Source organism: Myiozetetes cayanensis, unplaced genomic scaffold (assembly GCF_022539395.1).
Source record: "Myiozetetes cayanensis isolate MyiCay16 unplaced genomic scaffold, myiCay2020 scf16, whole genome shotgun sequence".
NCBI lineage: Eukaryota > Metazoa > Chordata > Aves > Passeriformes > Tyrannidae > Myiozetetes > Myiozetetes cayanensis.
In genome coordinates, this window is record NW_026087270.1 from 16,639,229 (window position 1) to 16,652,519 (window position 13,291).

At 48.4% G+C, this 13,291-nt stretch overlaps 1 protein-coding gene across 5 annotated transcripts in view; it reads left to right on the top strand.

Annotated features, from left to right (window-relative positions):
* The window catches only part of CTCF (CCCTC-binding factor), a 32,197-nt gene extending 22,174 nt beyond the window's left edge, over nucleotides 1–10,023 (top strand). For all 5 annotated transcript variants that reach the window (XM_050311442.1, XM_050311438.1, XM_050311439.1 and 2 more), the window contains 8 exons: nucleotides 141–274; nucleotides 1,552–1,672; nucleotides 2,478–2,627; nucleotides 3,972–4,132; nucleotides 4,556–4,738; nucleotides 5,125–5,260; nucleotides 6,263–6,430; nucleotides 7,408–10,023. In XM_050311442.1, coding sequence (XP_050167399.1) covers nucleotides 141–274; nucleotides 1,552–1,672; nucleotides 2,478–2,627; nucleotides 3,972–4,132; nucleotides 4,556–4,738; nucleotides 5,125–5,260; nucleotides 6,263–6,430; nucleotides 7,408–7,589 — 1,235 coding nt within the window. In that variant the 3' untranslated portion in view covers nucleotides 7,590–10,023. The remainder of the gene's footprint in view (nucleotides 1–140; nucleotides 275–1,551; nucleotides 1,673–2,477; nucleotides 2,628–3,971; nucleotides 4,133–4,555; nucleotides 4,739–5,124; nucleotides 5,261–6,262; nucleotides 6,431–7,407) is intronic.
* The last annotated feature ends 3,268 nt before the right edge of the window (nucleotides 10,024–13,291 follow it).

The window sequence follows — 13,291 nt, forward strand, 5'->3', positions numbered from 1 at the left end:
ATCTAATCTTTCCGAACATGAAAGCAATGTTGCTAACTCACTTTAAAAACCAAAACCAAACCCAACCAGAACTGTCCCCTATTTTCTTCTGTCACTGAATCTGCGTGTCACTGCCTCCCTGTTGTGCTGCACCCCACCAGGTACTCGCCCTCACAAGTGCCCAGACTGCGACATGGCCTTTGTGACCAGTGGAGAGTTGGTTCGGCATCGCCGCTACAAACATACCCACGAGAAACCCTTCAAGTGTTCCATGTGTGATTATGCCAGTGTGGAGGTATGTTAGTAGCTTGTTACAGTGCTGAGTGCTTCCTTGTGCACTTCAAAGACTGCTCACCATCTGTTACAAACTCTGTTCTTAGGCATTTCCTTCCTCTTTGGCCATTTGGTTAAAAGGCTCTGAGCAAAAGATGTTATAAATCAGGGCTGCTCTTGGGAAGCAAATGGTGGGGTTTCCTCAGTGAATCAGAAAGCAGTTTGAGATCACTTATGCACAGAAATGCTAGGTGACATCCATTTCCTCTTTACAGACAATAGTTGTCATTGTTTCTTAAATTATTTGGCCTTTACTATGATTGCAGGAATTGCAGCGTGCTCCATGTTGAAGGAGACAGACGTTTCCTCCTGCAGTGGGGTGTCATTTCAGATCAGCGTTGCCCTCCCATTTTAGAAACATGCATTCTGCAGATTATCTGTTTGTGCCATGAAGGTGTCTGTAGCTAAAAGTAATGAGCCTTTGCCTCAATATTGGTGAAGAGCAGCTTTGCTAATATTGAATGATTGTCTAATTTGCTCAGGCACATTAAGCTTCCTTGAATGCTTCCCTTCCATGCAGTATTACCTATTTTACAGGACAGCTTTTATACTGTGATAGGAAATTGGAGCTAGATGATGAGCAAGTGGGATTTCTGCAGTGGGAGAAGGTTCCAGTTGGGAGAGCTCGAGTAGGGGCTTCGGTCTTTTTTTCCTACCCACACTGTGCCTACAGTGCTGTAATTCCAGGCCCTGTGGGTTTGAGTGCTGAATAAATTGTGTTGCAGGGGTTTTCACAGTGTGAATTAGGAAAGAACAACCAACTTGGTCCTTATGTGAGGTCATGCTGCTTTTGTAGGCATAGGCTGGTGATTAAGCAGCACAGTCAGGCTGGAGAGTAGAGAACATGCAGTACCATTGGTGTTCTTGCTGACCTTTGAGCTGTGTTTGTACCTTGTCAATAAAAGCAGGAGAGGATCTCCAGGATACCTTGAAATTTTAGGGTGTCTTCAGCTACTGAGATGGTTGATAACAGCAGGTTGAGCACAGGAGTCTAAATCAGGTTGCAGTGAGTGTTGGAACAAACATCAGGCAAGGCTGGGAGTGAGGTTGGGAGGTGAAGTAAAGTGAACAGGAGCGAGTGGCTGCGTGCAGTGTGCGAGAATGGCACCGAAACGCACTTGTTTGGATTTGTAACAAAACAAAAACAGGCGACCTTAAACCCTTCACTGGCTCCTTGTACCTTTGGCAGTCTGAGCTGCTCATCTGTGCTGACTTAACGGTCTTGCTCTTGACTTCCAGGTTAGCAAATTGAAACGCCACATTCGTTCTCACACTGGAGAGCGCCCGTTCCAGTGCAGCTTGTGCAGCTATGCCAGCAGGGACACCTACAAACTGAAGAGGCACATGAGGACCCATTCCGGTACTGATGCCATGTTTCCTTAGTGTCAGAGTGCTGGGGCTGTGTACAATGCGTGCTGACACTTAAACAGCAGGAGAAATAGGGTTTTGTAGTTTTGTCTTAAACCTTTATGAAGTCTCTGGCTGAAGAGAATGCACCGTGATTGATAAGCACTGGTGAATTCATAAGCCAGTAGAATTACTGCACTGAGAAATGAGCTTGGAGGATTCTGATTTCCAGTTTGAGGTGATAAAGTACAGGCACTTGTAGTATGAACAGAAGAAACTGCTTCTGTTTTCATTGTTCCACTTCCAGTTAAAGATTAGAGCCATTTACAGTTTTATGCTTTAGTGTAATTTTAAAAGCTTCTCATGCATGTTAGTTCATAAAGATGCTAAATTTTTTCTTTTATAGAAATGGGACTGATTTTAGCACAGAATGTTACAGCAATGCCAAATTAATCATATTGCTAAACCTAAAGCGGGGGGGAAATGCTCTTTTATATATACATGAGCATTCAGAACCCCCACTCCAAAAAAATCTGATGCCACTTGCTGTCTTCTGGCAGCCTGTGTGTAGGTCTTGCCTGCATTTCTCAGAGCAAGAATAGTGTAACTTGCTGAAAGATTGAACTCGAGTTTCCTCGTAGAAAGATGCTTATTGGAGCTAAAACTTGTAGAGAAAGAGAAATTGAGCTCTGTGTAGAGTCACTGTTGTCTGGATGCCTGGTGCAAGTTCCTGGGAGGTTGTTTGGGGCTTCTTGGTAAGATTTCTTTTTAACTAGAATACTTCTGCTATTTTTTTTTTCCCCTCTTGCTCCTTGAAGGAGAGAAGCCATATGAATGTTACATCTGCCACGCTCGCTTCACCCAGAGCGGTACCATGAAGATGCACATTTTGCAGAAGCACACGGAGAATGTGGCCAAATTCCACTGCCCTCACTGTGATACTGTCATAGCGAGAAAGAGTGACTTGGGTACGTATCCCCCAAACTTGGCTGCTTGCTGAAGATGGTACAGAACTCTTCCCCAGCCTAATTAGAGTGCTCTTAACCCAATCAACGCACCTGGTGACGTCAAGCACAGCTTCAGATGTGGGGCTGGTAATGCACACTCTTAGCTTACCACAGCTGCTGCAAATTAGAACAGTTTTCAGTTTCTTCTCGTTATTTGAAGAGGTAATTCCCCCCCCCCCAGGCATCCAATATTGTTTTCAGGCTTGTAGATGCAAGGCATTTATTGCACTTGGACTGAGATTCCAGCAGCATAAGGACTGGGGTCTGAAAAGCCAGAAGATCACTTGGCTCAACCTCCTGCACATTAAATGTCACACAGAGATATTTTCATCAAGCTAAAAGATTTGAATTAAGCCAAGTGTTTTAACTTTCTGGGGTGTGGAGCTGTGTGCCACAGACAGGGTAGGAGGGGAGTGTGTGCTCACAAAAGCCCTGAGTCCTTGCAGCAGGACAGTCTTGATCTAGGGAGCAGTACCCAGTGTGATTCCAGCAGGCAAGCTCTTATGTTCTAGAAGAAGGTGACAAACAATACCGTGCCCAGAGCAGCTGAGGAGAAGGAAGGAGCCACGATTTGGCAGAACTTCCTGTCTCTAAACAGAATTATCACCCAAGTAATGGGAAGGCAGGCTCTCTTCCAGTGAAGACAAGTGTAAAGTGCTACAGTGAGAGGCAGTTTGAGAGGATGGCGGGCAGATGATGTCAGGAGCAAACAAGCTGATTTACAAGAGAGGAAAACTGATGTTAGCTATGAAGAATTTTTCTCCTAATAATGCTTTAATCTACCCTAAGCTACCTCGTGCAGCTGTGGTATGCTCTTAGTTGGAGGATTTCAAAGAAGTGACTAAAACCTCTGTCAGGATTATCTGCTGGTATCCCTGTTGCCTTCTAGCCCTGTCACACTGACTTCTAATCCTGCAGAAAATCCTGTTTTCCCCCAGTGAATTACCTGGCTTCTGTCTCAATCCAGGCAATTTGGGTTAGTCTTAAACATAGCAGTCCACAAGACACTTCAGTTTGCCAATCACACGTTATCAAATGCGAGTGTCCTGAATCGACACAGACTGCAACTAATAACCGAATCTGGAGTCCTGTGGTAAAACTCAACGGGGTTTTTCTGCAAGCTGTTTCTGTCCAGAAACTGTTCTGGTTGGTTTTAACTACGAGTCGTTTTGCTTGAATCCTAAATGAACTATTTCACTGATTTTTGGCTGAGCTCAGGAGCGAAGGTCTCCAAAGGGCTCTTAGGCTTGGCTTTTTCTGCTTGGTGGTGGTGGTGGTGAAAGGCTCCCATCTTTCCTCTCCCAGGTGTCCACTTGAGGAAGCAGCATTCCTACATCGAGCAGGGCAAGAAGTGCCGCTACTGCGACGCCGTGTTCCACGAGCGGTATGCCCTCATCCAGCATCAGAAGTCTCACAAGAACGAGAAGCGCTTCAAGTGTGACCAGTGTGATTATGCGTGCAGACAGGTGAGCTGGCGGGACTGGCACCCCCTGTGAGTGTTAGACAGGAGCTAAAAATGTGAGGTGGAAATCTTAGCTGTTAAGTTTGACCAGCTGTCAAGATCAAGTTAGTTGTCCCGAGTCTTTTGAAGGGTGGGAAGGAAAGTACAAGTGGCCTTTTTTTTTTTGGTGTGGTGCTGCCCTGTAGAGAGCATTCTAATTCACAGCTTTGATGTACCTGTTGACCAAGGGGTAAGAGTCGATACGGGTTGGAAGTAGCTAGGACTGAATATACCACCAATCAGGATGTTTTCACATCCCTGTAGAACCATCCTTTTCTTGATATTAAGCATCAAGATTTGGCTTCCTTGTAGCTGAAAATTCGCTCTTCTGATTCCATTTGCCTGAGCTCTCTCAAGTTCTTTTCCCTGTCTTGCCTGTCGGTGCCAGGAGCGACACATGGTCATGCACAAGCGGACCCACACTGGAGAAAAGCCTTATGCCTGTAGCCATTGTGACAAAACCTTCCGCCAGAAGCAGCTCCTCGACATGCACTTCAAACGATACCACGACCCCACCTTTGTCCCCGCTGCCTTCGTCTGTTCCAAGTGCGGCAAAACGTTCACTCGCAGGGTAAGGGAGTTGCACTGCTTTGAACTGGGGGGGATGGTGGGGTGGAAGGAGGTTTTTAGCCAAGGGGAAGGGGGTGTTTACTCAGCAGAAAGGCTGGGTGAGGTACAAGGTGCAATCACTGGTCTTTTAAATAGAGCCCTTCTCTCTGAGAGGAAAAGAGAGGGGAGAGACCTGGTGTAATTAGCATTGACATCATGAGCGATGTGGAAATGCAGCTTTATTAATGAAGTTAATGAATGTACCCATTTCCCCTAAAGAATCTTAATTTAAAAAAAAAAAGGCGTAAGTTACCAGAAATGTGTTTGAAAATACAGACTCAGAATGTCTGATCTTGAATCCAGTGCGTGCGTTAATTTTTGTTGTGTTTTTAATCTTCCGCTGACTAGAACACGATGGCCAGACATGCTGATAACTGCTCTGGCCTAGATGGTGGGGAAGGAGAGAATGGAGGAGAGACAAAGAAGGGCAAACGTGGCCGAAAGAGAAAGATGCGGTCTAAGAAAGAAGATTCCTCTGATAGTGGTAAGAACAGCTCAGTGCCTTCTGCGAGTTACAGGCTGTGATTCACTGCATGTGTTAGCTGTTGGTGTGCCAGTTCTGCAGGTTTGTTCTGGCACTTGAAAGAGTCTTGCCTGGTTGGCAAACAAAAAATGATAGTACGTGGCCAAGAGCAGGGGGATATTCTGCCTGTGAGGGATAACATAGATCCTGCTGTCCCACGCCTGCTCCAAGGCAGAGTGGTTTAAAAAACAGTTTGACACCCTGTATGTGTCACCTGTGCCATTCCTGTTCTACCTGTGTGGCAAATTCTGGTTGTTTTTCAAGAGTCCTGAAAGAAACTGTGTGGTTCTGTGGTGCACTGCTATGAAATGGCACTTGATCCTGCTTGTGGTATGTCCAGACAACTGCACCACTGGTTAGCTTGGCAACATCTGTGGGGTAAGGCTGGCAGCATCCAAGGGACATGCTGGGGGAGATGCTGTTTGTGAAGGAAAAACTCATAGCCCTCTCTCCTGGTAGAGACTCATGGGGGTGGATTTCACAGCTGGACACTGGGGCTGGTAGCTCTCTTGGCAGTGACCTGTTCAGGATGTTTGTTCCTCAGAAGTCGTGGATTTGGGTTCCCACCTTCCATTTTGCAGCCCTGTGCCCCTCTGGGTGGTGCAGGTGGGACTTGGAGGGACTGTTGGCTCCTCTGGTGGGCCTGGGAGTAGCCCAGCAGTGTATTTGGTTCTCCTCCTGCTGTTGTCTCCCTGAGCTCCTTTGTGGATGTGCAGAGTAGCTTTTATCACACAGTCTAACAGAATTACATTTCCTCTTGCTTTCTGAAGGACAGCTTGTTCCCTCTAAGGTGAGGGTAACAGGTTAACAGGCTGTGCCACCAGCCTCTCAACAAAAGCCTTGTTTCCCTTCTTTCTCACAGAGTTGACTCCTTTCGGATGAGGATTTGATGGTATTTGTCTGTAGGTGGATGTGTTTCATTCTTGTTTAAACTGAAGGCTTACCTGAGATCATTTCTTACAGAGGAAAATGCTGAACCAGATTTGGATGATAATGAAGATGAGGAGGAGACAGCAGTAGAAATTGAGGCTGAACCAGAAGTTGAACAAGAGGCTCCTGCACCACCTCCCAGTAAGAAACGAAGAGGAAGACCACCAGGCAAAGCTGCCACCCAACCAAAACAATCCCAGCGTAAGTCACTGACTGCAGCTTGCACTGCTTGCTTGAGCACCTTTTTCTTTGGACTTGGCAGTTCTTGTAGGAAATCCAATCCCTTCAGTTGAGCATATTTAAGAAGTAGATGACTGTACTTGTCTCTGCATTGCCAAAACCCTTGAAATTTGTTGCAAGAGTTTCCTGGTCATGAGGGAGCATGGCTGCTTCAGACCACGCTAAAAAGAAAGGACTTTATTTTTTTCCAGTGCTTAATGTCATAGATTTACAAACTGTTCACCTCTTTTGGAACCAGTCATGGTGTCTCTGCTGATGTACAATTCCTGATTAAGCAGCTGTCAGTACGGTCACTTTGGTGTTTCTACCTGTGCAGGCTTTTTCAGATATTGCCACAAATGATCTTGCTTCAGGCCTTTGGTTCTGAGCACAGGACCAGTGCAGGCTGTTGTTTCAACTCTGCAGAGAGTTTTCTCTGTGATAATAGACATTGTAACTGTGCAAAGTCTAAGTAAATAAATTAAAGGAACAAAGCAGGAAGGGTAAATGTATTCCTTTAAGGAGGTGGTGGTTTCCTCAGTGGCTTGGCTGTCTGCTCAGTGCTGTGAGTGTGTCCTCTCTAGAATTAGTCTGTGGCAGTATTTCATGCTGAATTTGTCACTGGTATCACTGGAATTGAAAGTTTTGCCTTAGGCCCATACATGGATACAGAGGGTTTTTTGTTGATTACTCTGCAAAACCCATTGTTTTAATAATGTCTTAATATCAAAATGCACACTGGAACTGTTGTAGTGGGAGCACATCTTTGTACAGGGGTGGGGAAGCAGATGCTTGATGCTTGGGTGAGCGAGGTGGGTTGAATTGCTCCCCACTGATGTGGGAATGTGTGTTCCCTTTCCATGGAAGTGACTAAGTCTACCAAAAAGCTGTTGGAGGCCAGCTCTGGAACTAGTAAAATAATGTTTTCCCCCCTCCCCCTCCCTTTTCTGCCCTTATAGCTGCAGCAATCATTCAGGTTGAAGACCAGCACACTGGTGAAATTGAAAATATTATAGTTGAAGTGAAGAAAGAACCTGATGCAGAAACAGCAGAGGAAGAGGAGGAAGCTCAGCCTCCTGTAGTGGAAGCTCCCAATGGAGACCTCACCCCTGAGATGATTCTCAGCATGATGGACCGGTGATGGAGGAAGACCACGCTGGCTGACTGAACTGGCCTGGGCTGTGTTTAAGCGGCTCAAATCTATTTTTCCTTTTATCTTTTTTCTTGGCTTTGGGAAATGCATCATTTTAGACCATTTTACCAAACATACTGGGAAAAAAAAAACAAAAAAAAAAACGATGTTAGAATGTGATTTAACTAGAACTTGCTGTTTTATGTTAGCATTACAGGATCATGGAACATTAGGAAATATTTTGGAGTCCTCGAGGGTTTCCTGTGAGATGCTTGATTTTAGTTTTGCTCTGAACTTGCATTGTAAAGCTGGTCCAAGGGCCGTGTTTACATGCACCAAGTTTTAATATACGGAAGCCTTGACTAGAGTATGTGGAAAACCACTCCGGACTTGCCCTTCCAGTTCCCAGAGTCCTTGAGCCTCTTCTCTCAGTAGTGTTTTTAACTGTAAATGCAAACTTGGGAGGGTTCTAGATTTTTGAAATATTTTTTTGGGGGGTTGTTTTATTTTTTTGTTTTATTTTATTTTTTTTTGCTTTTTCCCACTGACTAGCTCCGGTTCTCCAAGTCAGCTGCACACGGTAGTTTTGGCATGCTCCAACTGGTTTCTGTCCTTAATATGCTTTGCTTTCTGCAAAGCATTTCTGTAATGGTCAAGCTTGTAAATAACTTTTTTTTTTTTTTTTTTTTTACATTTTAATCTTTTTCCATTAATTAAGAGGTATGCAAAAATGCAGTTTAAAGAAACCCCAGTATTTTAATTCCTTTTCAAACTAAACGACAAGAGAATTGATAGAGTGTAAATGTTGGAAAAACTGTCGATAACGTAGAGAAGAGATGTATCCAGATTATTGCTTGCAGAACAAGAGAAACCCACACATGAAATCTGGTTTTGAAGCACAAAAACCTGGTATTTCCTAGAATCATAGACTGGCTTGGGTTGGAAGGGATGTTAAAATCCATCTAGTTCTACCCCCCCTGCCATGGGCAGGGACACCTTCCACTATCCCAGGTTCCTCCAAACCCTGTCCAACCTGGCCTTGAACGCTTCCAGGGATGGGGCAGTCACAGCTTCTCTGGGCAGCCTGTGGCAGTGCCTCGCCACCCTCACAGGGAGGAATTTTTTCCTAATACCAAGTGTAACCCTTCCCTTTGTCAGTTTGAAGCCATTCCCCCTTGTCCTGTCACCCTGTGCTCTCCAGCTCTCTTGTGGGCTCCCTGCAGGTTCTGGATGGCCACAGTTAGGTCAACCCAGAGCCTTCCCTTCTCCAGGCTGCACAACCCCAACTTCCCTCCTAGGAAAGGTGCTCCAGCCCCCTGATCATGTTTGTGGCCTCCCCTGGAGTGGCTCCCACAGGTCCATGTCCCAGAGCTGCCCACGGCGCTGCAGGGGGGGCTCAGCAGAGCAGAGGGGCAGAACCGCTCCCTTCCCCCGCTGCCCACGCTGCCTTCGGGCCAGCCCAGGACACGGTTGGCTCTTTGGGCTGGGAGTGCACGTGGCTGGGTCCTGTCCAGCCTCTCACCCAGGTCCTTCCCAGCAGGGCTGCTCCCGATCTGTCACCCCCAGCCTGGATTGCTACAGGGGGGGTTGACCTGACCCAGATGCAGCACCTGGCACTTGGTCTTGTTAAGCCTCATGAGATTCCCATGTACCCACTTCCCAGGCTTGTCCAGGTCCCTCTGGATGGCATCCCATCCTTCAGGAGTGTCAACAGCACCACTCAGCTTCGCGTCACCTGCAGACCTGCTGAGGGTGCACTCGATCCCTTCATCTGTGTAATTAACGGAGATCTTAAATAACACTGGTCCCAGTATGGACCCCTGAGGGACACCACTTGTCACTGATGTCCATCAGGACTCTTGAGCCGTTGACCACTGCCCTCTGGATGTGACCATCCAACCAATTTGAAACATTTATAATTAACCTTCTTTTTGAGTTTTAATTTCACGACTACATTTTCTTTGCTCTATCTTGTAGTTGTATTTTTGTGTTTATGAATCCTATGTTAAGACAGAAGTGGTGATTTATAAGTGGGTCACTGCAGCCCTCAAAACCTGGGCCAGGAAATTTTATTAATAGGTCAGTAATTCTACAATTTTTGAATCTCTGATAAAGACAAAAAAAGGAATAATGTGAAATACAAATGATGCCTGTATATGAAAATGTCACATGTTAAAATATGTAAGCTTTTTATAGAGCCTCAGTCTTGCTGATTTCAAACAAATTTTTCTTCTATGTATCGCTTTTAAGAGAGCTATCAGTTTAGCTATCAGACTCTAGGTTGATGCATTTTTGTACTTAGCTGTACTGTGTGATATTTTTCATTATTTTAGGAAGCCAACACGGGGAAAAAAAAAATACTGTTATAAAATATGTAATGGGGTTTGAAAGCTGGGAAGGAGAATATACTGCTGTACAGCTAATAAATAATAATGGATTAACACGTGTGCTCCCCGGCTGCTTTCTTTGTGTGCATCAACGGTGTGACCTGGCAGCCATCTCCAGATGGGAAAGCCGCTCTTCCCACAAGGATGCTGCAGGGACTGGCTCCTCTCTGGCTGCAGGTGTTCCCTCTGCCCCGTGCTGAACACGAGGTACCCGTCCCTGCCCTTAAATTGGGAGTGATGCCCTGTGTGTAGTGGAGAGAGGATGTGAAGTGTGAGCCTCGGTGTTTGCAGGTGAGCTCGGAGTAACGCGGGAGGAGTTGTTGCTTCTGATTGTTTTGCCTGCGGGTTTAAATGCTGATGGTTTAGCTAACAGGGATGTCATTTCCATTTCATTCTGGAAAATGGGGCTGGCACTCTGGTGGCATTTCTGTGGGGTGTTTTTTTTTTAGTTGTCTGTGGCAGCAGCTTAGGGAGCCAGCTGTGGGCAGTCAGGAAGCTGCACACTCTGCAGGTTTAGGGTAGGACCTGGTACTGTTGGTGCAGGAGTCGCTGCAAATTACATAGAAAATTGTAACGGGCATGAGAGTTGTTAGATTTGGTTTTCACTGGGTGCTTGGTGACCAGTTATCTGTGGTCCTGAAAAGTATTCCTTCAGTATGCCCGGGAAAAGCTGCCTGGAGGTGGAACTCTGGAGTTCTGAGCAGGATGGAGGCTTGTTGTGCTGTGAGTGCTCCTTCTGCAGCAGCTTGTGCTGGGTGACCCCGAGGCAGGGGCTGCAGCTCTCCTGGGGTTCAGAGGAGGTGGCTGTGTGTGAACAGCGTGATGGTGGGCCGAGAGGAAGAGAGCCAAGAGGTGTATTTGTCCAAAGATTACAGGCGGTTGCTGCCAAGTAGTCTTTGATGTGCTGGTGGTGTGCTGAATTCCCTGGCAGCTCCCACCCTGCCTGGCACAGCCCAGGGCCGCAGCAGGCCTGGGGAGGTGAGACCAGCAGCTTCTGCTGTGCTTATCTGAGGAAATACCGTCTGAGGAACGATTCCTAAGTAACTTTTTGACTGTGGACTGCTTTTTGAACTTTTTCCTCAGAGACCTCAGCAAGGGTTTGTTGAGGATGGGAGCTGTCGCCCTGTGGTCATCCTCCTTTCTTCCCCAGCCTGGCGTGTTACCTTGTGATCTGCTCAGTTGACCTGGTTTCTCTGTGCTTGCTCAGTCAATAGCCCCGTTACGCAGAGTGGGTTTTATTTGATTTGAGCTGTGGCTCCTGCCTTGGGCAGGGATCTCTGCCTGGGTGCCTCTTGCTGGCTTCTGGAGAGATGTAGAGTAACATCCCATCCCAGGCTGCTCCTGAGGACACACATCCAGGGCAGCACCCAAAGCCCAGATATGGACAGAACACTTCTGGCTCAACCCCAGAGCTCTTATCAGTGCTGGAAAAGCTGTGAGTGAAAAGCCAGGGCTGGTATGGATCCAAGGAACATCACTGCCTCTGCCAGCTGCTTGGCCTGGCTGCCATCCCTGGCGCCTGGGCTGCTGTCCTGGGAGCACCCTCGAGGATGGCATCAGGATGGAGAGGGGCAGAGACCAGCTCTGTGTGCCTGCTGCAGTGTGCCAGAGGCTTGGTGGGCTTCCAGAGGTTGAGAGCTCCCCCAGGTTAGAGGGACTAAATCCTCTTATGTTACAAAGCAGAGTCCACTGCTGGACACAGGGGATGGGTTTCTCTGTGGGTTGTTCTGGACATCCTGACCTGCCTGGGCTTGCACAGAGGCAGGGAATGCTTGTGCACATGGATGTCCTCCTCTGCCCCGCTCCTGAGGTAGATGTTCTGATGCTCAGAATGTCCCAGCATGTGGGACCCAGTATTTTGGGGAATTAGCTCAGAATGCAGCTTGCCAGGAGATTCTTTGTGCTTCGATAGGAGCCATTCTGATGGGTGCAGTGGGACAGCTCCTCTCTCTGTCCTGAATATCCTTGCATGACAAAACTGGGACATGGTGCCCTTTCTGAGAAGTTGAGATACCAGTAGCTTGGCCTCCTCCCACCCTGGAAAAAACATGGAACCAGACAGGACTGCTCCTGGTGGCTGCTGTCTCCACTGGTTGGTGAACACCCTTTGCCCTTCCTGGTGTTCATCCATCCGCTGACGTAGCTCGGGAGGCTTGAGGAGGTGCCTCAGCAGAGGTTGGTCCATGTTCTCCCCAGCCATGTCCTTGAGAGGAGCTGCCTTGTGTTGTGGTTGGGCTCTGTGAAGACACCGTCCCTGCGGGGAGATGACTTCCTGCCTTCACCCAGAAGGTGGTTTCGGAAGTGCCGTAGCCCCAGGTTCATGTGGCAGGAGGGCAACATCGCCCAGCCCTTCCAGGGACCACCTTCTCCCAAGTTATTCCCCCCCTGGGAAAACCCTGTGAGTCCCTGGTTGGCAGATTGCAGTCTGGAGCTTGGACGTTTGTCAAAAGGGGCAATTTAGGGGAGAAGGCAGCTGGCACCCTCTGTCCCTGTGGATGCTGGTCACAGCCTGCTGACTGAGAGCAGCTCAACCTGCTCCCTCAGAGCCTCTGTCCTGGAGTGCTTTTGGCTTTTTGCCTGGTCCAGAGCCTTCCTGGGAGAGTGGAGTGGTTGATGCACTGAGTCCTGTTGCTCCAAGGAGGTCACCTGGCTTCTGCCTCTTGTCCTTGCTCTGGGGTAGCAACGTAGTCACTTTGGCAGGGTGCCTGGGGCGTTTCTGCTCTGGCCATGAGCACCCACACCCACCCTCTGGAGAGCACACTGCAGTGGGCACCAGCACCCACCTCCATCAACTCCCCTTGCAGATTCCCAATGCAAGGTGCTGGGGCTGGGCTGACCACCCGGTGCTGTGAAGGGTAGAGCTGCCCTCTCCCCACTCACCAGAGGTCTTCAGACAGAAATGTGTCCCCATGAAGCACCTCGGGGGGCTGCGGGATGGGGACAGGCCATGGATCCTCAACCCTGGAAGGCTGGAACTATGGAGAGATGCTACCGCTCCGGGCCGGGATGCTCTGGCGGGGTGTCCTGCTCACCCAGGGGATGCCATGCAGGGGGGAAAAGGGAGATGGGTCGTGACGCCCCCTCCTCCCGGCGGGGCCGGTGGGCCGTGGGCACCGTCGCTTTCATTTCTCTTCTCTTGCTCAGGCGGTAAATCTCGCCTGACGGGGCAGGAAGAGGCACCGGGAGGGGGAGGAGGCACCGAGGCTGCGGCGCTGCCGGTTGGTAACCTCAGCGCTTCCTCCCCAGCAGGGTGCCTTTCCCGCGGCGCCCAAGGATGCTGCCCTGACAGCGGCATCCCCGGGCAGGTGACCCCGCGGTCCCACC